General features: G+C 35.7%; 1 protein-coding gene across 31 annotated transcripts in view; it reads right to left on the reverse strand.

The window, feature by feature from the left end:
* Positions 1-200: 200 nt before the first annotated feature.
* TRDN (triadin) overlaps positions 201-24,845 on the reverse strand; it is a 228,023-nt gene continuing 203,378 nt past the window's right edge. For 24 of the 31 annotated variants that reach the window (XM_085576497.1, XM_085576514.1, XM_085576512.1 and 21 more), the window contains 5 exons: positions 24,372-24,398; positions 23,285-23,320; positions 23,037-23,081; positions 22,058-22,093; positions 201-2,645 (listed from right to left, as the gene is read on the reverse strand). In XM_085576497.1, coding sequence (XP_085432623.1) covers positions 1,153-2,645; positions 22,058-22,093; positions 23,037-23,081; positions 23,285-23,320; positions 24,372-24,398 — 1,637 coding nt within the window. In that variant the 3' untranslated portion in view covers positions 201-1,152. Of the gene's footprint in view, positions 2,646-5,659; positions 8,305-22,057; positions 22,094-23,036; positions 23,082-23,284; positions 23,321-24,371; positions 24,399-24,845 lie in introns of those variants that run through there. The other 7 variants (XM_085576506.1, XM_085576498.1, XM_085576499.1 and 4 more) reach the window with 2 other exon arrangements.

Below are 24,845 nucleotides of genomic sequence, written 5' to 3' on the forward strand. Positions count from 1 at the left end.
TTTTACATTTTTTGTGAAATTAAAAGAACTCTTGATGTTATTTGACTCATCACTCCAGCTCCTGCTCTAGTTTACTAATTTGATTAATCAGAGAATATGTCATTCCAGTTGGAACATAGGTATCCTAGTATATCTGTGTAATCACTTATATGTGTAAGACAGCAGAACACTGTATTCATTGACTTTCACACTCAAAAAAAGCCATCAAGCAGTAGTGATTTATTCATATTTTCTCAAGGCAGACTTATACACACATCAAAGCAAAGGAGACTCAGCTGTTTTGGGGAAGGCTGGCTGCATGACTTTGTCAGGAAGATGCAGTTTAGAGAGGCATATGGAAAGTTGTAATCAAGTTGTCTTCATGCCTTTTCTTCACTGAAACACTTATTCTAAGCCCTATTTTTACAACATGATACTCAAGACTTCTCCTTTTCATTATCTATTTTCTGAAGGAAAAGAAACTCCGTAGAAGTTGGGTTGCATGATAAATGTGCATTTATATCTTTGTCGTTCAGCTGGAAAGTATGCCTGGAGTTTTAATGTTAGCAGCTTTATTTTCCCATTTCTTTGACAGGCTCAAAATCAAAAAGACCTCCATTTTGTAATACCTCTCTTTAGAAATAAAAAAGCACATGAATTAAATGTTTCTGTTACTTTCTATCATTCTGTTACTCTTTTTCAGTTTGGTGAATCAGTTTCAAAGAAGATTGCTTTTTCTTGTAGCTGGAGCTTAACATGGAATTAATGGAAGAACAAATTAAATTCTGAGCAAAATTTAGCACAAAAAATGAAAAAAAAAATCGAATTATGAAAGCAAATATCACACTTCACTGGGAGAAACATCTTATTATCTCTGCTACTACCCAAATTCAGCAGTTTGCTGTTTAAGCCACCAGCCATACTATCTAATACAATTTTATTTGTGACTGAGACAAACCCCAAAGGCTTCAGACATGGGTATGCTTATTACCATCAGGTATTCTGAAAGAAAATGAATAGAACATTTCAGGTAAAATCAAATCTGGGAAGGAGTATGCCTGTTGGCAGAGTATGCTTTAGAATTACAGAATGATAGAATGGTTAGGGTTGGAAGGGATCATCTTAAAGATCATCTAGTTCCAACCCTTCTGCCATGGGCAGGGACACCTTCCACTAGACCAGGTATCTCAAAGTCCTATCCAACCTGACCTTGAACACCTCCAGGGATGGAGAGTCCACAACCTCTCTGGGCAACCTGTTCCAGAGCCTCACCACCCTCACAGTAAAAACTTTCTCTCTAATGTCTAAACTAAACCCAACCTCCTTCAGCTTAAAGCCATTCTCCCTTGTCCTGTCACTACATGCTGTTGTGAAATGTCCTTCTTTAGCTCTCTTGCAGGCCCCAGTTAGATATTGGAAGACTGTTATTAGGTATCCCCGAAGCCTTCTTTTCTCCAGGCTGAACTGCCCCATCTCTCTCAGCCTATTTTCATAGGAGATGTGCTCCAGCCCTGTGGTCAACTTAATGACTCCCTTCTGGACTTGCTCCAACATGTCAACATCTTTCTTGTGTTGGGGTTCCCAGTCCTGAACACAGTAGTCCAGGTGGGGTCTCACCAGAGAAGAATAAAGACTCAAAATTACCTCCTTTGATGTGCTGGCCATGCTGCTTTTGATGCAGCCCAGGATACAGATGGCTTTTTTCACTTCTAGCACACATTGCTGAGTCATGTCAAGCTTTTCATCTGCCAGCAGCCCTAAATCCTTCTCCCCAGCACTAATCTCTTTCCATTCTCTGCCCAGCCTAATGTTGTTTTTGGGACTGCCCCAAACCAAGTGCAGGACCTCACACTTGGCATTGTTGAACTTCATCAAGATGACCTGGGCCCACCTCTCAAGCCTGACAAGGTCTCTCTGGGTGTTATTCCTTCCCTCCATTGTGTTGACTGCATCACACATTTGGGTGTCATCAGTGAACTCACTGAGGGTGCACTGAAACCCACTGTCCATGTCACCAATAAAGATGTTAAAAAGCACCAGTCCCAATACGGACCCCTGGGGAACACCACTTGGCACCGCTTTCCATTTGGACATTGCACCACTGACTTCAACACTTTGAGCATGATCATCTAGCCAATTCTTTATCCACCCAGTGGCCCACTCATCAGATCCACGTCTCTCCATTTTAGAGACATAGATGTCATGTGGGACAGTGCCTTTGTTCAAGTCCAGGGAGATGATGCCTGTTGCCCTTCCCTCATCCACCACTGCTGTAACCCCATGGTAGATGGCCAAGAAATTTGTCAGGCAAGATTTGACTTTAGTGATGCCATGTTGGCTGTTAGCAATCATTTCATTATTTTCCATGTGCCTTAGCAGAGTTTCCTGGAGGAGCTGCTCCATGATCTTGCCAGACACTGAGGTGAGACTGACTGACCTGTCGCTCCCTGGTTCTTCCTTATCTCTCTTTTTAAAAATGGGTATTATGTTTCCCCTTTCCCAGTCAGTGGGAACTCCATTAAATTTCCAAGACTTCTCAAATATGTTGGATAGTGGCATAGCCACTTCCTCAGCCAGTTCTTTCAGTACCCATGGTTGTATCTTGTCAGGTCCCATGGATCTGTGCAACTTCAGGTTCCTTAAACGATTTTGAACTCGTTCTTTTCCTGTAATGGGTGGAGAAGAAAAATGGAATTTTTCTTAATACAGAGCAAGAATCAAGCCAAAGGGAACACAGGAGCCACTATTTGAGCAAGAACATATTTTTCCCTTTGAGAATAAGCAACTCAGATGAAGAAAAAGGCTGAAAGTTGTAAACTAATTTTATCTTGTGAGTATTGGTAAAAGAGCTGTGTAATAAAAGTGGTATCTGGGAAGTGCAATTTTTACAATACTTTTCCCAAAGGAATCATTACTGACCAAATGTCTAGGCTTTTGGACCAGGCAAAATAAAGTGTATTCTAAAAATTGTACTAATCTCCATCATAATAAAAGACAAAACTGAAAACCAAAGAAAACTCTTCTTTGGTGTGATAAGTATTTACAACATTAACCCAGTTCTTGAGATGTGAGGATTTCAGAACAAACTGTTGTGTGGAGTACGTATCACAAACAACATGCATACACAAAGATACATAAACTGAGAGAAAAAATTAAAAAAAATGTAAGGTTATTTTGTTGTTTAATCAAATGACTAAGAATTCAGTGTTGGGAGGTGTACCCTGTTTTGCCCATAGGTGAATAATATGTATAATCTTTATGTATTTGACTAATTGGGCATTTCTGGAGAACTTAATTCAGGATAAATGGATAGTATGAAAGCTAGATATCTAATAACATTTTCAGGTGTATAAATAATACAGGTTTCATATTTTCAATTGCCTTTGTAATTCTTCCTTCTGGAAAACTAAAAGATGGCAGAAATTTCACTTCCTTTAAGATGAATATTTAGCAAATACTACTTTAATGTGTGGTTTCTGCCTAGGAGCCCTCATAAAACATTTTGTATTTCCTTTTATTTCATCAGTTACCAGCCCCTCACATCTTTGCTTTCAACACTGACACTCATGTAATAATTTCAATTTTTTCTTGGCTTCCAAAATCTTTAATCCCTGGAAAGAATTGCTGCAAATGGCACATAACTGAGGGCAGTGAGATGCTGAATGTCTTAAGTTTAAAGCAGCTTAAATGACCAGTGTTGTCCCTAAGGGAGTAAGTCTCTCATTTCTTACTATACTGAGTGGTGGAAGAAAAGTTTTAAGCTAGGAAAGGGAAAAGTGTTTCAGCTGCTCTCCTGACTGCCTGTGTCCTAGTAGATAAAGACATCTCTCTCAAACTGCTTACTGCACTTCTATTATGTTGTCCTAGGGTATTTATCATGGAGAATTAGGCAAAAAAACAAAACTACACTAAACAGTCAGTTGCTGTGTATAAAAATATCTAGCTGCGAAGTTCTAGAGTTGGGGATTGGTGAGATAGATTTTTGTGGTAATGTACAATTTACATATGCTCTGTATTGTGTTCTAAGTGGTGACTCCAAGTGTGAGACAAATAGCATTTTGTTGACTTTTAGTAGGACATGCATAGGCCCTGTGTAACAACTAGCTGTGGTGGGTCAGCCTTGGTTAACAGCTGAACCTCCACTCCGCTGCTCACTCTTGCCCTCAGGGAGAGAAAATAGGAAGACTGAGAATGAAGAAGCTCATGGGTCAAGCTAAAGAATGTTTACTACTTACTGTCAAACTGGCAGAATGTTTACTAATTACTGTTGTGAACAAAGAAGACTCGGGAAAAATAAGCTCACAAAAATGTGTAATTTCATTATTTGGATAGTGGGAAACAGAAAGGCAAACTAATTAATCTTTCCTCCCCCTTTCTCTTAAAGCTTAAAGTCACTCCACACCAGTCTCTGACAGTAATGGTTGGCCCACGGTTGTTCCTCTTCACTGCTTTGTCCCTCTCAGACTTTCAGCCTTCTCTGGCATGGGTGTTTCACAGGCTGTAGGGAAACCTCTGCCCTGGTGTGGAGCAGCTCCTCTTCCTTATCTTTTGATATTGGTGCTACAACTTCTGCTTCTTACTCTTTGCTCCTCCTCTCTCTCTCTCTCTCTGTGGCATTTCCAAGCCTTCCTTACAAATGCTTTCCCCAAGGCATCACCATCATGGCAGCAGGGCTCAGCTGTGCCCTGAGCTGGTGCCTTGGAGCTGTCTGTGTCCAGGCCAGGGCTGCTCCTCACAGAAGTCACCCTGCAGCCCACACCAGTACCTCGGCACCTGACAAAATCTTCTTATCCAGACTTTCTGAGCACTCCCTCACTCACTGGTGCTATAGAAATGAGCCATTGAGAAAAGCTCAGTTTTTCTGGAAGGATTTAAAATGGACGAAACTGGACTCCAGCTGTGACACGGGTAGAAGTGTGAAACTGGACTGAAGGTTGGGGATGGGGTCTGAGGGATCCACCAGCAAAAGAAAACAGCTCTGGGTCAGGCAGCAATATAAAATGTGTCTCACTGGTCTTGCTGGAAATTGACCACTCCTATTGACCTCATCAGGATTTTAGCACCTCAGAAAAAATTGTGCAGGCAAACTGCTGAGTGACACACCTCATGTGGGATGGCTCACCAAACTCTGCAGGGCAAAGGACTCTTGAACCCCAGTGCAGAGATAAGCAACTGCAGCTGTCTCACCTCCAGGCTCTAATCTGTTTCTCACACCACATCATCTGCTTTAATCACTGCTGATATAGAGAAGATGTAGTTCCTGTGGGATGTGGGAGTAGGGAATCTCACCATTTTTTGCACTCTCAATTTCTTCATGGCCATTTTAATTATTTGAACTATTAACTTGTCGTTGAAGATCACAGCTTTGTCTGTACTGGTTGTGCAGTTGTATTATAAATAAGCACTCTGATGAACATAAATGATTTGATGTAGATGAAGTCCTACCTGGAATGACTGCGGCAACCACTTAGCTTTCCATATGCCAGAGTGTAATCAATAAAGTGTGTAAAAAAGCTGGCTAAGTATTGCTAAAAGCCCATTAGGAGTAAATATAATGCTGGATTAGTAATTTTTTCAGTCTAAATTCATCTTTATAATCAGAAGGTTTCTAAAGCTTGCATATGTAAACCCTTGTCCTGTACTTTTCAATTCACAGAACAACATATCACAGCCACTGAAGCAGGGTTTATATCTTTTATTTTCCAAAATGTATAACAATCAGCAAAAGTTTGTGCAATATTTCAGGCTAGTTTGAGTAAAACCATGCAAACCAGGATTTTTTTTAAAGTTTCCAGGTGAATTTAAAGAGAAAAATGCTTGCCTCTCTGTGAGTGGACCTGCTTTTTCTGTTTTTCCAGGCAGTGACATAGATTAGGAAACAAAATTAAAAGACTAATTTTACATCCCTTATGTAATTATATTTACTTTCCAAAGGTTTCAGATATCTAACATTCAAACATACCTAATTGAAACATTATGGAAATGAGATCCAGAACAAATTCTTTTTATCTCCCATCTCAGACGGGAAGGAAGGATTAAGGCTAACTATAATGAAAAAAAAAAAATCCAAAAGAATATGAAAAAAATAAAGGCTTGTTGTATATAATTTTTTGTCCTCACTATTTGCATTAGATAAAATCTTGAATTAACTGATTTTTCAGAAAGTTAAAATCTCATTTTTAAGGCAGCTTTCACAGTAAAAACCTAGGGCAATAACATCCATCATAGTATATACAAAATCACAAATTGGGAAGGAAAAAGTTGGTGGAAATATAAAAAGAGACACCAAAATAAAATTGGAGATCATAATTCTGCCGTCAAAAAATTCCCTGTTGGCAGTGCTATCTTCAGAGCAGATCTCACAGGGGTCTGTGGGGACCTTCACCACGAACACTCATATCTATGGCGTGATTCTACATCGGAATAGCTACTTCTAGAGCAGGATCTGTTCCTACCTCCTTCTGGTCACCACTGCCTAAATTGCTTGTTGCAATGACAGGTTTTGCAGCACATGACCTGTGCAATATCAGAGCACATTAAGACTAAGGATCCAGTTCATGGAAGGCCATGACCAGTAATCAGAAAATACCAACTGGACCTAGCAGTGTAACAGCAAAGCTTTCTGAGTTGCAGTAATCTGTCAAAGAACCAGTTGTCCAAAACTCACATGAGTCAATTATATGATTAAAGTAAGATGGATGGGCAGGGAGAGTGTAATAAGAGGGACAAGGCCAATGCTATCTTGGTCTATACTAAAAATAAAAAAGTGATATACACGCCAAAGTTTTGGCATGTTCAGATTCTACAAGTAGTAGGTTTGCACAAAGAGGATCATGTTGCTTCAGCAGGCAATGACATAACTAAGGTCACTGCTGTATATTTCCCAGATTAAATGCAAAAAGTATAGTAAGGAAATGCAAACAAATAGCAGCTTGCAAAAATGCATTATTTACATTGCCAGACATATACTGGTGAGATGCTAATTTTCATTCGTGTGCCTTTAAACAGATCAAATGCCATCTTGTCTTTTTTTTAGGGCAAAAAATTCTTTGTTGAGGACAAGCACATCTATTGTCAGTTTTACTGTAAGCCATTTACAGTAGTGTTCTGTGAGGAAGTTCTTTCATTTCATCTAGTAAAATGAGATACCTGGATTATTTCATGTGTTTATGTCTATTTTTTTTCTGATTCTTTTTTTGTTTGGGTTTGGTTTTGGTTTTTGTTTGTGTTCACTGATTTGAGATAGCATCAAATTCACATAATTACTGCAAATTTGGGTTGCTTTAGCTTCGCAAATGGCATCTCACATCCTAGGTTTTCATCTGGCTTAAGCTAATAGCAAATTGTTGGTTGGTATAATGTCCATTTACATGGCTTTTGCTACAAAACAATCTGATTGAGCCACAGAAGAAAAGTGGAAGCACTATAGTTACTTCATTTGTTTCTTCAGACTTTCATGTCAGTAAAACAGTGGTTTTCCCAATCTTTGCCAAGTGGTTTCACTTTCTCTTCTCACTTAGGGCCTCAGGAAGAGAAGAGCTTGTATTTCACCAACAAAACAGTCCATTTACAGTTTCAGGTTAAATAGAAATATTCATTAACATCACTTGTGGAGTCAACCTACTGATCTTGTATTGAGCTGCTCCAAGCAAGTGTGAGCTTCAGGCTACATGGTCAATGAAACATAAAAATAGCACCAGTCACAGAACACATTTTCATGACTTAGTGAGGCATTTTCCTGTCAGCAATTTGATTGAACATTAAGAAGAAATGGTTTAGGATTGCAGCTAGTCTTGCAATCTTGCTGATATAAGAGCTACATTCAACCTTTCACTCCTTAGATAAAATTAAATGGAAAACAGACTCACTTCAATGCTGAGCATGTAGGTAAAGAAAAACAAGAACAAAAGAGGCATGAAAACACACGCACATGCTCACACACAGTCATATCAATGCCTTGTTAGCATTGCAGCCTTTCCATGAGAAACTGGGCACTTTTACATTTCTATCTTTGTTAAACACAATTCATTACTGCTTGTTCTGCTGCTGCCCCATGGAAACATTTCCAGGTACATGTGTGCAAGTGGATCACATTCTTGCAATAAGTACCACTGTATCCTACTGTGGACCTCAGCAGAAAAGATAAAGTGCAAAATGTCAGTGATCACAGCACTCAGTCTCTCTACTGCCCCGGTTTCCTTGTCTTTCTCTTGGAAGTCTTTGAGTGAGTCTTTTCTTCCTTGTTTGAAGGGGGATTAATAGGAAATTGCAGCCCAAATCCATTAGGTCCATTTAGGAAGACACATTGAAAGTAGCGTACAGGAGCTAGGAAAACAAGGAAGAGATGATTAATGTTTATGGTTTCCAAACTGGGGCCATAAGTCTATTCCATGTTCTTTTGAAAACATCTGTATTATTTTATTCCTCGTAAGTCAGTTATAACATCAAAAATCTCTAGTGTGATCACAAGCCAGGTTTCACATATCAACAAGATTTTAGCTAAAAAGCTCAATGAGAGATCTTGTATGAGAAATTATGGACAATTTCATATTTAAATACATAATTTTTCTCAGAGTTATAGTCCTACTTCTCCCGGAACACTTGCATTTTGGGATAACTGGATGTAATCCCCCAAAACTCACACATATATTTTCTGGGTTTTATATTCCACAGTGATTTTCAGATACATTGAAGAATTCCAGAAAAACTCATATTTAATTAATATCTAACTCATATCTATTTTATTAGATGTCAGGTGAATTATCTTTTATTGTGAATAAAGGTATCACAAATGACTGTACCTATTTTCTGACCTTTCACAGTCATGGATGTTTTATCCTTTTTAATTTTTGAATACTATGTATGTAGTCATACTTTCCATCATGTTTTAAAAGCTTTCAAGAACACATACTTCAGCACAGATGGAATTGATCTAATTTGCTTCATAAGCTGAGTTTTGCACTGTGAGATTAATACTGACAAGATTTTAAAAGATAACTATTAATCAGTTAGGTGTCTGGGAAAATGACTGGAGGAATGTTTGCATCAGAAACAAGTTAGTTTTCATTCAGTTGATTTTCTGATGGTTTTTTCTTTCCCCTGCTATTCATCCCATATTAAAAAAAAAAAAAAATAGCTGTTCCCTGCTACAGTTCTAAACTGAGATGGACTCTAGGGCTCCTTGCATTATAAACTAGGGTGCAGGCTATATTTATTGACTTCCAAGTCCCATTAAATGGTGGAAAACAGAGCAGTGGGTCAGGGATGCTGGTATAGTAAATCCATTTGTATTATCCTCTGTGGTTTTTTTTGCCTGACTCATGCAAAGGTTTTAACACTTTAAAATAAAATTGGAAAGTAGATCCTTCTGGATCTAATGACTTACTGCTTTTACTGCTTTTTTACTAAGTCTAAGAATGGAAATTATTTTTTTCCCCAAATTCTCAGTGTTTCTCTTTCTCTGTGAGATGGATCTCAGCTTTTTTTAGAAAACAGAGATAAAACAACTCCCCTGATTAGAGTTCACAGCCCAAATGTGTCAGACCAAGGTTCTCCTGTGAGGCTTGACAAGCCATGGACTGGGTGAATGTCCTAAGTCCTCTACCACTGACCTTTCTATGTACACATTTGGGCAGAACCAGAAAGTTTCTGAGATAAAATTACAACAAATAGACTTTTTCCATTCTTGAACAAAGGTAACTTTTATGAGTAAAATTAACTAAAAACAATGTAGTGCCACAAAACCCACTATGATTAAAACTGGTATTGTCCTAACAAAATAGAGATTTTTCAATCAGATTATTTAAAAAAATCTCACAAACACAAAATCCCCTAAAATTTAATCACAGTGGATGCAAGATTGCCAAAGAGAAATTCCTTAAAGGAAGAAAAATGCCAGTTACAAATTCACCTTTTACTGTTCAAGGGAAACTATTTCTGTGTTGTTCTTTAATGGATACAAAATGAAAATAAAAAAACTAAATTACAGTGTTCTTCATGAAGAAGGCAAGTAGGGCACCATGCACTTCCTGGCCCAAATAAATAAAAATAAATATTTTACTTGTGTGTAAAAAAATTCTTACGCCCTCTGTGTTTTACATGCTATCAGAATGCAAAAATGTACCTCTTTTTCCTTCACATGTATTTGCAAAGTTCTGTAAAAGACTAGCATGCACATAAATACTTGCAAGTATTTTAAACATGGTTAGGTTATTTATGTATTGCAATTATAACATGCCTGACACCACAGATGTTACCTGATTATTATTCTAAAACCACTAGTACAAGTAGTTGCTGCAATCTTCCATTTGAAAACCTCATGTATAATCTATTGTTAAAAGCCAGTAAATTAATGAAGGGGAAAGGAAAGGGCAAACTTTAAGATTTTTCCAGCTCAGTCATCAGCTACAAAATAATTATGTGCCCCATAATTCTAAATTGGGAAAAAAAAAGAGATAGAAATTAATTATTTAAAAGCATATTAAGAATAATGTTTACTTGGAATGCATAATGCTAAATATCACTTTATAATTGTTTATTTGGAATATTAATGCTTTTTTGTCTTATTTATATCTGCAGTGTTTGTGAAGTGATACCAGTTTTCTGGCTGGTATGTACTCATGTTGATTTCAATATGATGGAGTGATATTCAAATGTTTGTATAGCATATTACTTATCATCTGTTTAGAAAACATCAGATAAATGTTGCAAAAAGAGGAGGTTCAGGAGAAATAGGGATAGTCGATAACTTTTGTTAAATTTTCCTGCTAATTGTTTTCATAAGACTAACATAATTTTTTTCCAATTTGTGAAACTTTCAGCGCTGAACTTTGCTACAGGCTATATATATATACTTTTCTTTTTTTTTTTTTTTTTTTTTTTTTTTTTTTTTTTGGCAGAGATCACCAAATACCCCCAAAACTGCCCAAAACCCTCACTCAACAACCGGGTATTTTGTTTATTTCTCTGCTTGAAGAGTAGAAACAAGATAGGATAAAGAGTGCAAATTGAATAGGAGTAAGAACAAGGAACTAGAAAAGGCAGGATTTGTAAAACAGGTTTAAGGTAAGGAGGAAAAAACAATCATACTTCTTCCAAGACGTGCTGGTTTTGGCTGGGGTAAATTTTGTTTCCTCTGTAGTAGGTAATATAGGACATTGTTTTGGATTTTTTGTGGAATAAATGTTGGTAATTCAGGAACAGTTTAGTTCCTGCTGAGCAGGACTAACTCAGTCAAGGCCTTTCTGCCTTTCACCCCACCCCACCAGAGAGGGGGTGGTGTATGCACAAGGGGTAGGGGAGGACACAGCTGGGACAGCTGCCCCCAGCTGACCACAGGAATTTTCCATATCTTATGGCATCGTGCTCAGCAGATACAGCTGTGGGAAGAAAGGAGGGGAGGACATTTGGAATGATGACATTTGTTTTCCTAGGCAATGGTCATGCATGATGGAGCTCTATTTTCTTGCAGATGGTTGAATGCCCACCTGTCTAGGGAAATGAGTGAATGAATTCCTTGCTTTGCTTTGCTTGAGCATGTGGCTTTTTGTTTTATCTAATAAACTATCTTTATCTCAACCCATGAGCTTTGGAAAAAACTTTTGTGGTTTTGTTTTCAACAATCTACAAATATGAAGAAAAGTTTGTATTAATTATTTTATACTGGATTTTCCTTGGAATTAATCTGAAATATTTCATTCTGAAATGTCCCCCATTTTCTTCAAATGTTCTTTTGAGGGTTAGACAAACTAAAGGCACAATGCTTAATGAATTTATCCTAATACTAAGGCAATGTTTATACCTGATTTAAAACTTAAGAAAAAGCACTTGGTAAAGCATTGAACTATTTTGATATGTTGTAGAGGATGTGTGATCTAGTAGCTACTTATAAGAGTACGAGATTTGATAAACAAATTGTTATGCTTCCAAATGTAGGTAGAGAAAGATGTAATTTTCAGGTTTTGGAAATAGTCAAACTATTTTAAAAGTCTTTTTTTCTGATACTGTCTTCATAAATTGTGTCTTATTAATTCTCCCAGTGCAAAACTACTCACTGTTAAAAGCAAATTTCATCATCATTCCATGATGGAATGGATCTTTTATATTTTAGCTAATTAAATAATCAGAGCTTTGAAATAAACATACAGCAAGTTTCCATATTTTCTGGTATTTTCTGGTATCTCATATTTATTTTTTTTATGGCTGATGAATTTCATACGTTTTAAAAACTGATTTTTCTGTATCTATCATATTCAAACTTTTTAGGTAAAATAAAATCAGCTGCCCATATAGTAAAGCTATACCGGATGAAATAGTTTCAGTATTACAGTTTTTATTATGTCTTCTTTACAATTTCTGTTTCATGTTACCCTTCTTAGGCTGCTTTATCTAGCAAACCTCAGCTGCAAAACATGCAGATAAGAAATTAATTCAGAAAATAACGACATCTTTGTCTGTGATAACGACAACTGTGTCTGCAACAGTGTTATGATACAAAACATAGTCAAGAGAACAATTTTAATTTTGGCATGCAAATAAGAATACAAATACATCCCACACTGCCTTTGCAATTCCCACATTCAATATGAATGCAGAATGTGTCTTTTAAACTGAAGAGAGTTCTCACTTTGAATGTATTGTCTCATATCTCCAGAGCAAATGTAACCAAAAAGAAAAAAGGAGGAACAGTAGGAGAAAAATATGGTTTAACAGTAGGCATATTAAATAGACATAATTTTCAGCTTAAGGAGGAAAAAAAAAAAGGCCTTCTATCTGGGCTATACTTTTGTTTAGGATGTAGTTTATGAGAATTAATATAATTTCTTAAATTCCCCTTATGAGTGCTACTGAGGAAACAAAATATCAATGCTGGAAAAGTGTTATAACACTTTTTTAACACATTAGAACCGGTACCCTTATGTGAGGAAATCTGGTACCTAAGATGAATTAATTTCTAAAACGCTGGAGGAAGGGATATTTGCCTCTTTCTTGTTCACTTTGTGAAAGGAACAAGAACTTTCTTTCCTCAAAGAAAAAAAAAAAAAAGAAAAAAAAGGAAAAAAAAAGAAAAAAATGGAGAAAAAAGAGAAAAAAAAGTATTCCTTTAAGTAATTTTTTGCCAGCATGAAAATCAGTCAGAGAGAGAACAGCCAAGATGAGTTCCAGAAAGAAAAGAAACAAACAGAACCCCCTGGATTCAAAGATTGTGTGAAGTTGCTTAGGGCTTATATAGTGGAAATGCTAAGTACCTTCCACAGTTACTCAATAAAGTATACAATTACACAATGGAGCTTATCCGTGCTCTTGATCTCTAAGTGATATGTATGCCACACAGAGGGCTGGGTTCAAGAAATGTGAGGAATATGACAAAAGCACTATCCTGATATTTTCAGTTCTTTAGCAGAAAGGAGGAAAGAATCCTAAAATAAAATTTAATAATCCCGAAGGTGTTCCTCTTTATGTATTACAATGATTAAAGTATCTTTTCTATAAGGCTTACATAGATGTTTTTAATGCAAGTCACCAAATTAAATATTCATTAAAAAGAAAATTCTTTTAGCAATAACAGTTTGGTTATTAAGGGAACATTACAGAGAATGTGTGACAATTGTTTCCTAGTTTGAATCCAATTTCTTCAATCAGAGGCTGTCCTAATAGAAATAAACAATTCAAAAAACACAAAAATTCAGACAATCATAGCATTAGAAATGACTATTTGGTAAGCAATTACAAGTAAAAGAAAAACTTTAACAACTACACTCATTTATTTGTGACTGCTTCTCAGGAACGCACATGAAGTGCAAACAAATTTCAGCAATCAAACCTGAACCACACAGCAGCAAAAACATTTGTTCCAACTTGATTTGGTAACCAAAGATTTTTTTCACTTACTAAAGGGTCAGGAATAAAAGCGAGTACTTCCCCTCTTTCTCCCCTTCTTTTCCTGTCAGTCAATTTCAGCCCTGTTATGTAATATATCGGTACCATTACAGTATAACAAAGTGACAAGAGCAACAGGGCAGATGGGGAAGAGAAGTCACGTGGAATCTTTTATAAATATCACAATATTTTGCCTTCACACTTGCTAAAAAGAAGAATGTAACTCTTTGTGCTTAGTGGCCCTGTGTAACTTTTAATTATGCCTTAATTTAATCACATTTAATTACATCTTATTTCTTCAATAGAAAAGTTGAATGCTGAGGGCCTCTGCAGGAGAACAAATGTTGTTTTCTTAGGTTCACAACATGGCCCATAGATACCTGCTATTTAAAACAACATGTTTGGGCCAAAAAGAATATTATTTATTTTAAAATAAATTCTTTTCAACTCCTTTCTTATTGATTATGCTATAGAGTCATAGTACTGTAATTCTCAGAAAGTACAATGCTTAATGGGAAGAAGGATGGGAAAAAGAAGAGGAGAAAACATTTATATGTCCTTTACAAATAAACAAGGAATAACATTATCACTTTAATTCAGTTCTATATAACTAAAAACATCCTCTTCAAATGACATTTTCCTAGCATTGTATAGACAATATATAGACAGGAAAAATAAAACAATTATACCATGAGGACTCCTCTTTTGCATCTTATTTTGTGTCTTGAATAACAAAAGAAAATGTAGGATATTTGGAAAGTAGCTCCTATAGCCACTTTCAAAGTGTCTGTGATGCAATGCAATTAATTGCATATCTTTGAAAAGACCATCCAAGTTTTCATATCCCTTTTATCAAGGGGTGTGTCAGATAATAAGTTATTTAATGAAAAAGGGCTAAAGATGTTTGAGGAGCAGAATTAAATACTAGCAATAACATTGTTATTATAGCCATCAGAATTCAGATTCTCCCTAAGAGCTCTTTTTCAGGCACTGGGGGTCTTCTCCAGCAAGGTCTGGAGAAGATAAAATAGATTTATTCTATAGGAGTTAATATGCCTTTTCTCACAAAAATTGCTCAACAGTGAGACAGAAACCACCCAGAAGATTCCTTCATATGGGTGTCTGTGGTCCCAATTTGCCCCAAATTTTGCTGAATATGCAAAAGAAATCAGCCTCTATCCATGTTTCAATATAGAAAAAAATATAGTATCATTTACAAAGTCATTAGTACAGGTCTCTAATAACACTTAGTATAAAATATCATGAAAATGTATCAAATCACTTGCACTAGAAGGGCACTCTCATTATAGTTAATGTCATTAGAGGGGAAACTATCACCACAGTAAAAATATATATAGGATTAAAGGAACAGAACTGGTTAAGAACAGTTATGATCTGTCACTTGTCAAAGTCAGTTTTTGAAACATAACAACAAAGCTCACAGAATGTAATCTTCATTCTAAGAAAACCAATTCTGCAATAGAAGCAATAGAAGGTGAAATTTATTATTTCTGTCTTTTAGCTTGAGTGTGATAGATTACATCTAACAACCATTCAAGGGAAAAAAGTCACATTTTGTTAACTGGCTCTTGCCTTGTCTAGTAAGAAGGCTAAATGGATAAGCTGTATATTTATGGAATATTGTTACATTCCATGTTATGGTCACTGCACATAAACCATGTAATTCTCCCATAAATGTGTGAACATCCCCAAAGTGACATTCTCCCAAAAGTCATTAAAAAAATTCTTTTTGTTAGATATTAAAATCATGCAAGATGTAACAGTGCAACACATATGTGGTAATGCAGACATTTCCAACAAAGCATAGCAATAATCAGAGCACACAGGCTTTACAATTTTGCTAGCATTGAGTTTTCAAAGGAGTCCAGTACTGGCATGATTTATTTTATTACTGAAACATAGGAGCAAATGGATGAATCATTAAAAAAATTATATATAAGAGGGAGCAGAAGTTACTGAATTTTTTCACAGTGCAACAGTAATAATAATAGTACAGTAGTTTTAGTGGGCAGCAAAATCGAATTGGATTATTTTGCTATTGCTCAATAAACATTGACCGTGTCATTGTAGGACACACTGTGTGCTGGATAAGAAATTGAGGCATGTTGACATGACATTGTCTCTGTCAACTTATTCCTATGTCCAGTACATTCAACACAGGTAATTTCAATGTATTGGAAGAAAATCATTGTTTCTAAATCTCTGTCATTTACTTGAAGATTGGTTTAAATTTTACATATGAACACATTTATGTGCACAAAAAAGGATAAAACCAAAGAAGAAGGAATCAGGGATCTTTTTGTGTTAACAAGAAAGGACACCAAGTAGTTGGATGTTAATACCATATACTTATTTCATTGTAAAGGCATGGGATAGAGAAAGGAGGGGAGGAGAGGAGAAGAGAAGGGAGAGGAGGGAAATTGTGTATGAGAAGGCAGTTAAGCAGCTAATGAAAGGGAAGTTGGTGTTTGAATGATGCAAGTGCTTTCTTCATTTCAGTTATCATTCTAACTGAAATCTTTATTAAATAAATTAGGGGGATTTCTGGTTTTTTTGTAGCGTTATGTCTTCCTCAATGACAATACCTCTGCTGGGAACAGCAGGACTTATTTTATGACAATAAAAGCTCAGCAAAGAAACAGTGTTGAACTGTCTGATAAACTTGAACTGCTGGCAAACCCTGGCAGAACCAAATTCACCCTGCTTAGAAACAGGCACTGGAGGCACTACCTTCTGGATTTAGCTCTAGCCATGTGACATAAAGCTGAGAGGCAATTCAGATTCTGAAGGGATGAGTAACCCTTCAGGGATGGAGAAGTTTTTTTTACCATGGAGAAAATACACTCTTTTCTAAGTGCTTAAGATTAGAACAGATCAGATCTGTGCCTGTGCGCTACTTATAATGAAAAATGGACCTAAATTAGAATATTTACTTCACCCTGAATTTGCACAGTTCTGGAAATAAGGAAAGACAGGAAGAAACTGTAGGAACTCAGTAGGCTGTCTTCTTAAAATATTTCACAACATCTGCTGCCACTGATTTAAAAATTGTATCACATACTTAGGATTTTTCCACTGGATTTCACTATACTGATGATAGTCTGGGAACATGCACTCACTCCAATATAAGGAAGCCTGGTTTCAGCTGATAATTTTTTTAAAAACAAAACCTATGCTGATGAAAAAATATGACAGCAATTACTTTCCTAAAGCTGAAGAGGGATTTGAAGAAATGGCCATTTATCTGAAACAAAGATAAATAATCTCTGACTCAGAAAACTGTTGAAGAATTCAATTTTGTATATAATTTTACTTCCACAAAGTATAATGGGAATACATAATATGTACTTTTTCCCTCTTCTCTTCCAATGTGATTTAAGTTAAGTTAATGTGATCCAGTTAAGGGGAAAAGAATGAACACATTGTTAAACAGGCATAAATAACATTACTAATTGAATTAATTTTTCAATTTTAAGCAAAACAGCTTCTCTCTACTGGACCAAAACCAGTGTCCTAAATAATAATTTTTTTCATAGTCTTTATCCTTTTCCCATAGGCTGTGACTCTTGTATATTTAGTTTCACCAATCTGTCCTGCATTTATAGAAAACATAGGTGTGTCTTTAATAATTTGCTAGACAAATAAATGTTGGGATTAACATAAGAAGGAATCAATTAATGAGGTAATTGTAAAAACCACAGTTTATTATTACTTTGTGCATTTAAAAATTTTGCTTATCCTCCAATTAAATTTTTTTCCAAATATCCTTTATTTCTGGAATCACTCTCTGTGAGTGTTCCCTTAGTGTATTCTCTGGTAGTACTTTTTTCATCCTCTTTTGATATAGAAAAGCACTCCAAGCTCATGGGGCACATTATCAAGTGTAATGGGAGAGGTCTAATAATGTTTGTGGATAAAGACAGGGTAGACTTTAGACACTTTGAGTAAGATGTAGGTTGAGTGCCAGTACCCACATTTGAAGTCATGTTCACCAAGAAGATCTTCAATGACAACAAGAAATATCTCTCCACTGTAAACTGCAGATCTCTACAAATATTAAACTTAGTGCTCTGCATATGCATGAGCCAAATGAGTCATCTCCATACATTATTAGATGTGCCTGGGAGCACAAAAATTAATCTGTAATTATTTTACCCGATAACCATTTTGAAGTATTTTACATAAAGAGGTTTCTGAAACAGAAACAGACCTATCAAATAGATGTCTTGTCTATTTACCTCAGTACCAATGATTCTTACATTGATGGAGCTGGAATTGTGCAAAATTGAGAGGAACAAGCAGCTTGCACTCCACCTGCATTATTTTGTGACTCGGAAGTCCTAGTGCCCTCCTGGAAAATAGAAACTGGAAAACTGAGGCTTTCCAGTTGAAGAGGGCTTTGAAAGAGTATCATCTTAACCCCTTAGAGACTGCACAATGACTACAAAGCTATAAAGGAACTATCATTGTCTCTATAATTTTAAAAGCAAAGTACCTGCAGCTGCATTTTGTCAAGGGCCTGTACTGGAGTGTGATGAAAATCTTAATGAGAATAACCTACAGAAACACAGGTCTTGTAAATAAATGAGAACAGATCTTTTACAAGAAATTCTGAAACTTCTCAGTGTGTCAGTTCCTTCTAATGTTATTCTAACAATTCTCTTATGTCCAGAAAACAGCAACATAAATATTAGTGATTTATTCCTGAATTCTGGTGAGAAAATTCTAGTCAGTACAAGTTCACACAGCTGAATTTCTGGAAGAAATTGCTGAGAGTATATCAGAACATACACCTGAGACACAGAGACTGGGTGTCAATAGAGTAGAGAATATGGTATCTGCAGTTCATCACCTGTCTATAGGTGAGAGTTATCTGCACTGCAGAGATGAAGTTCTTGCCTTCTTTTTTGACTGTTGTGCAATATTTCTAAAGTCGTTCAATGCTTCTACATTATAGAATATTACCAGTGTTTGTGCTTAATGAATTTGGCAAAATTTACTACTCCAAAATGATGAAAAAGATCATGTTTTACTCTAAACTATTCAAATGTTCCAGAATCAAGGAAGAAAAATGAAGTTATATTATTCTTTTTGAAAATAATTATATATGGGAAAAATCTCACACATTGCACTGCTGACAAGTTTACATACCCTCATCACTGGTGAAACGTCCTTCATAGTCTCCCAAATGGCTGTCATATCAAACCTTACATCAAACAAAACTTTCTGCTTTTGCAGATTTGGAAATTATCTTTTCTTTGGAAAATATATTACTAGACAGAAAGTGCAAAGCACTGAAATAACCTCAGTAATAAACCAATTCCCACATGCTTATAAGACACATAATGAATTCAGCCCCTGCAGTTGTTGAGGTTTTCATGTGGTGATTAATATGTGCCATTGAATATATATTGATAGTATGAGGAAATGATTGCTCTTTATGATAGAAAATGTTTGAGAACAGGTATTGTATTTGAGAATCTCTATCATTGCAGAAGTAGATGAAAAATCTTGCTGAGGTGCAATTCCTTCCATAAAAGTTCTTGTGTAGTATGTTCATATAAGCAGTGTTCTGTATTATAAAGGCAATATACATCAGTTCCAGAGTTTTTAAGCAGTGTTCTGTATTATAAAGGCAATATACATCAGTTCCAGAGTTTTTATTCAAGAGGGCAGTTGGAAGGTATTTAGGATAAATATAATGAACTTTTGATCCATTTAGATTTTCTTTCTCTGATGTTAGCCTTGAAAAAACCTATAACATGTATAAGTGTACAGCTGTTCATATAAAGATTATGGTATATAATCCTCACTAGAGAGTTGAATTTTTATGCTTCTTAAATTTCATTCCAATAGTCAAAAAAAACTGCTTATGTGTGCTTCCAAATACATTTGTTATAAGATAGAAATAAAAATGAAGTTCCATGAATTCCCTTTTTTATTGCTGTTGGTAAATTTCAGTCTCAGTACAGGTGTCAACTGTGACATTTAGAAGAGAAAAAAGAAGAGGAAAGCATTCTAATTAATTGCTTGCAGATCTACAGGAGAGTAAAATTTAGTGTCTACTGCACATTGCAGCATTATTTATAAAAGGTACAGCAGTGCTTAAAATTCTGTTCAAATGTGGTGCATTCTAAAATTGCAGCTATATACAGCTTTTAAAATTGCTTAATCTTCTTTATCTGATTGCTTTTTAATATGAGGTAAAGGTTGAAGAGTTCTGAGCAAAATCTAAGAACATGGGAATCTATTCAGCTTTTGAAGGCTGGATGAAAATTTTCTATTTAAAGTTTTAGATTAGCTTAGGATGTGTAAATCCTTTTCCACTCATTTATCAGAAATATAAAATTAGTATTCAGTGAACTGGGGAAAAATAGAGGCTTAATCTGCAAACAGAACAGGTAAAAGTTATCAAGTTCCAATTCAAGTATGCATGACCCAGAACTTGATCTAAACTTAAATTCTCAATTTGAGCAAATGCTGAAAAACAACATCCAAAAGAGTAGCTTTGATGTTCTTCTGGAAACGTTTCATCCATTTTCTGAAAACTAAGTATTCTTTTTGGTGGACAATAAATATTTTAAAACCACTTATATAGTAAGTTCTGTTTGTAAAGCCAGTTATTTTGCACAGAGCTGCTTATGATCTGAGAAATGTCCAGTTGAGAATAATTGCCCAGTGATAACATACAACTGAATTAAACAATCATGTTTAATTCAAACAGTAATGTAAATGAAAGTCACAGAAACACAGTTTTTGAATGATGCAAACTTTGTAGGAGGGTGGTAGGCAAGCGAAAGTCCAGCAAGAGAAAATTTTTAGTACATTTGTGTTTTACACTAAATTTGAGATTTTGATGCATAGAAGAATTCATTTCTCTCATGGCAAAATTTTCGGTTTAGTGTACTGATTATTATTATTGTGATTAGCACTTCCTGATCTATAAAAATTCTGTGTTAAATAGCAATACATTTTTGATGGCATGGATTCTGTCTTCTGTATCTGTCAGTTGATAACATACAAATCTAGAGGAATAAAATATATCTGACTCCATATTTTTGTGCTCCTGATTAAAGAAAATAAGATGAAAAAAGGTAAAGCTGTTCTTTTTTGTAAATGTAGTTGCCTTTATAAAACAAAGTGAGCCATGTGTGCAAATACTTTCGTATAATACACATGGTAACAAATCCAAGTTTTATTTAGCACTTAATTTGTACTCTCTCTTCCTTGAAAACAGATTGTTCTTCACTTGTTTTATACTTAGGTATCTTTTTGAGTTTTCTATGATTTAAAGTTTCTACATATGGATAAATATATTTCTAAATAAATAGATACATATAACTGCACATATGTTACACATTTTACATCATGATTGTAGGAGTCTAAATCATTTCATTTACAGTAAAGAAGTCAAAAAAGCGTATACAACAAAATAGTCTGGACAATTAGAAGTGAAATACTTTCCTCAGTAAGTTAAGACTACAAAGCTGCATTAGGAGGAACCATATTCATATGTAGCTCATATTTTCTGTGTAAACCTGTTAGATGTCAGGTGAGATTAAATGCTTTGATCCTTGTCTGTCATGAATTAATGCAGTTCCACAGAAGTCATAGCTATGAATTTAATTTATATTAGTCAAGAATTTGGATCATGTATTTCCTCTTGCTGTAAACTAGTAAGAACATGATTAAACAATAGAGGGAGATTTTCTCCAGAGATGCCCTTCTTCACCATTTTTGCTGGAGCTGGGGCAGATTGTGATGAGAGACAATATTTATTAATGTGAGAGAAAACAAACTGAACATGTTTCTCCCTATGTGACTTTGTTGTGGAAAAGATTTTTCTAGGAAAAGAGGAGGAAATATTAGTTTTAAATTCTGCACTGCCATATTAATTACAGACCTCTTGTTTTATAAGGTAATCAGATGAATAGGTGTTTAAAAATTTAGAAAGGCGGTAAAGCAATACCATTTCAGCAATTCATTCTTCACAGGAACAAGATTTGTGGATTTGATTTGCCTGGCTCTTGTTGCACATCTTGTTTCATAGACTTGAATAAGAAATGTGAAAATGTGTGATCTCCCCTAAAAAAAACAAACTACCCAAAACAAACCAAACAAAACCAAACAACAAACTACAACCTTTCTGAATGTTTTATAACAAAGAAAAATTGTGTACCTGTTGTCAGGTTTTGATGTCGTGGATCTTCTTTCACTGGAGGGACACATTAAAAAATATAGATACTAAATTAATCTACAGTTTCAGGCCAAAGTAGTGAAACAAATTTCAATAAGAAACATGTTTGTTTCTAGGAATAATCTCTCAAATAAGAATTTCTATAAGCCATATTTTTTTAAATCCTGACTCTCCTAGTAAATAATTTAAACAGATACATTTTCTGTCCAGTATAACCATATAAGCAAACTGCTTCTAGAAAGTAGCTTAGTGAACTGGCGCCAGCACCACTGCTGTCCTTTGAGGTTTGAGATTTCAGTGTGCATATGCAAATCATTGTATTTAGCCAATGTAGAGAAGATATTTATGTCTTCAATCACTTACCTAATAAAATACTGTAATTTATTGCTATTAGTTATCTTTAGAGGTATAACAGAAAGCATTCCTCTATTTCTCTATTACTGTGAGGAAACAATCAAGGCAGTGCTGCGACCAAGAGGTTAGAATATGGGTGATCATGAAGTTTGTCTTGTGTGTAAAAAAGGGCTTCTTGTGTACTTATTGTGTATCAGTTAAGTTATTTTAAGGGATGAAGCGGGTGACCTAAGGCTCCAGAGAAGCTACTGAGATGAACCTTGCACTACCTCTTTAGGGAGCACTGGAGCAGACTGGGTGGAGCCTGGGCTAATGCTGGGCTGCAGTGCTGGGGCTGGACAGTCCCTGCTGCGCCAGCCAGGGAGGGTCACAGGCAGGGCACCGCTGCAGCCACGCTGGATCTGCTGATGTAATCTTTGATACTCATATGCAAAGGAGGCACCACACATTCAATTACTGGGGATTTATGTACAATTTCATCATTTTGGTTTACTTGCATGTATGTAGAAAGACTAAAAAAGCTCCTTTTTCTAATCTTATAAAATCCCCCAAACCTGAATATTTGCATTTTTATTGCTATTTGCAGTGATTTTTATCCCTTTATTACCTTTAGTTTTTTCATCTTTCAGCTGTTTCTTCATAGTTGTTTTTTCTACAAAGAAAAGGTAGCACGTTAAAGCTCAGTTAACTGACTGTTGAATAGATTTTACCAAGAGTTTTCAAGTAAAATTATTTCAGAATTAACATAGATATATTAGGGATTGCCTCAGACAGCAATACATGCAAATTTGCAATCTCATACTATTTTTATTGTGATCGTCTACATATATATGTACACATAGAATAAATTCCTACCTTCTTTTTCCTTAGTTGTCTTTGGTTTTTTTGTGACTAGAAAGATTTGCAAAGAAATAACATTAAGTGACAGGCATCAGAAATACAGGGCTTTTACAGTAAGTACATTGTGCAAAGATTCTCTCACTGGTAATTTCCCTGGAAGAATTACTGTGGTAAATGTGTTTCATGGCATGTTTATAATGCCTGTACCATTGCAACAGTGCCTGCTACACTTAGTAGCACTAGAAGTTCTGGACTTTGTGTAGAGTGGTTAGAAATTGTTTGAATATTGCTGGTTGCAAAGTAGTTTAAAAAAAACCCTGATAAAGAGTTTACAACTTGAATTCTGCAATTCCTTAGCTACTGCCAGATTTGTTTGTTTGCCAAAATACACTAGGGAAGGAGTCTGCCTATTGCTTGCTTCTTACTCTCTTTCCCAGAGTGATCTCAAACATCTGAAAGAAATAAACAAACAAAAATCCCCAGGATACAGAGCTAGATGGACCTTTAGAACTGCTATATGTGATCATTCAGAAGTCCTGCAGCAATAGATTGTGATTTATTTTATTGGGAGGGTGTTTTTCCTCGTCTACATTCACTTAGAGCATGCACTGCTTCCTTTTCTACATCTTTTTTTCTGCAGCTGCAAATGCATTTGGTCTGTGACTCCATTCAACCAATAAAGGCAGATTGAAATTAAGCAAAGTATATGACTTCAGGCACCTGAGCCCATTTTAGTATTCACTGCTGGCTACAGCAGAAAAATAGCTGGCTGCCTTCAAATGGTTCATTTGCACTTTGCATCATCCAACTGTTGTAATAACACTTTCTTCTGTGTCCTCTGGCACATGTGTCACTTGATTCACACCAGCTCTTTGAGTGAGGATAACCTGTGTCTAGCTCACCAAAACATGCTGCAGAGGGAGAACAGTAAAAATCACATAATCAGATAGAAATAAGAGACCTCTGTAGCTGCAGTGCCGTCACTTGACTCATGCAGCTTTATGTTATCACTGTTCTTTACTGGTGAGCAACATGCATTAATCAACACTGGTATGTTCATTAGCTCTTCCCATGAGGCATACTAGAAAAATGCAATATTTACCTGATGTTGGGATTTCAGCTGTTGGTTCTCCAGGAAAATAGCCAGTAATGAAGAGAAAGGGGGCAGGGAAGGGAAGGAAAAGAACAAGAATTTCAGTACCATATTTTTTCAGGGCAAGCAACCATTTAAATAGATCTTTTTTATCTGCAACTTTTCTGCAGGGTATTAATTTACGAACAAATGTACCTTAACAATGAGCGTGTAGGTAGAATTTCACACTGACAGCTAAAAGTCTCACTCTTTGATGTACTATAATCCAGCATACAATGATTCCTGCAAATGCAAACACTGCACCAAACAAAGCTTTCCAGCAAACAGATATTTAAACAGACTCATTTTTAAGTGTGCCTTTAAGGTTATAGCTGACTGTACTATTTTCCAAAAAATGTATTCAGTTTAATTGTTACCTCTCTTTTCTTATCATCCACACTTCCCAGCCAAAGACTGACACTGACCTTGAATAGCTGGCATTGA

Source organism: Lonchura striata, chromosome 3, assembly GCF_050655825.1.
Source record: "Lonchura striata isolate lonStrDom1 chromosome 3, ASM5065582v1, whole genome shotgun sequence".
In the NCBI taxonomy this organism is placed as follows: Eukaryota; Metazoa; Chordata; class Aves; order Passeriformes; family Estrildidae; genus Lonchura; species Lonchura striata.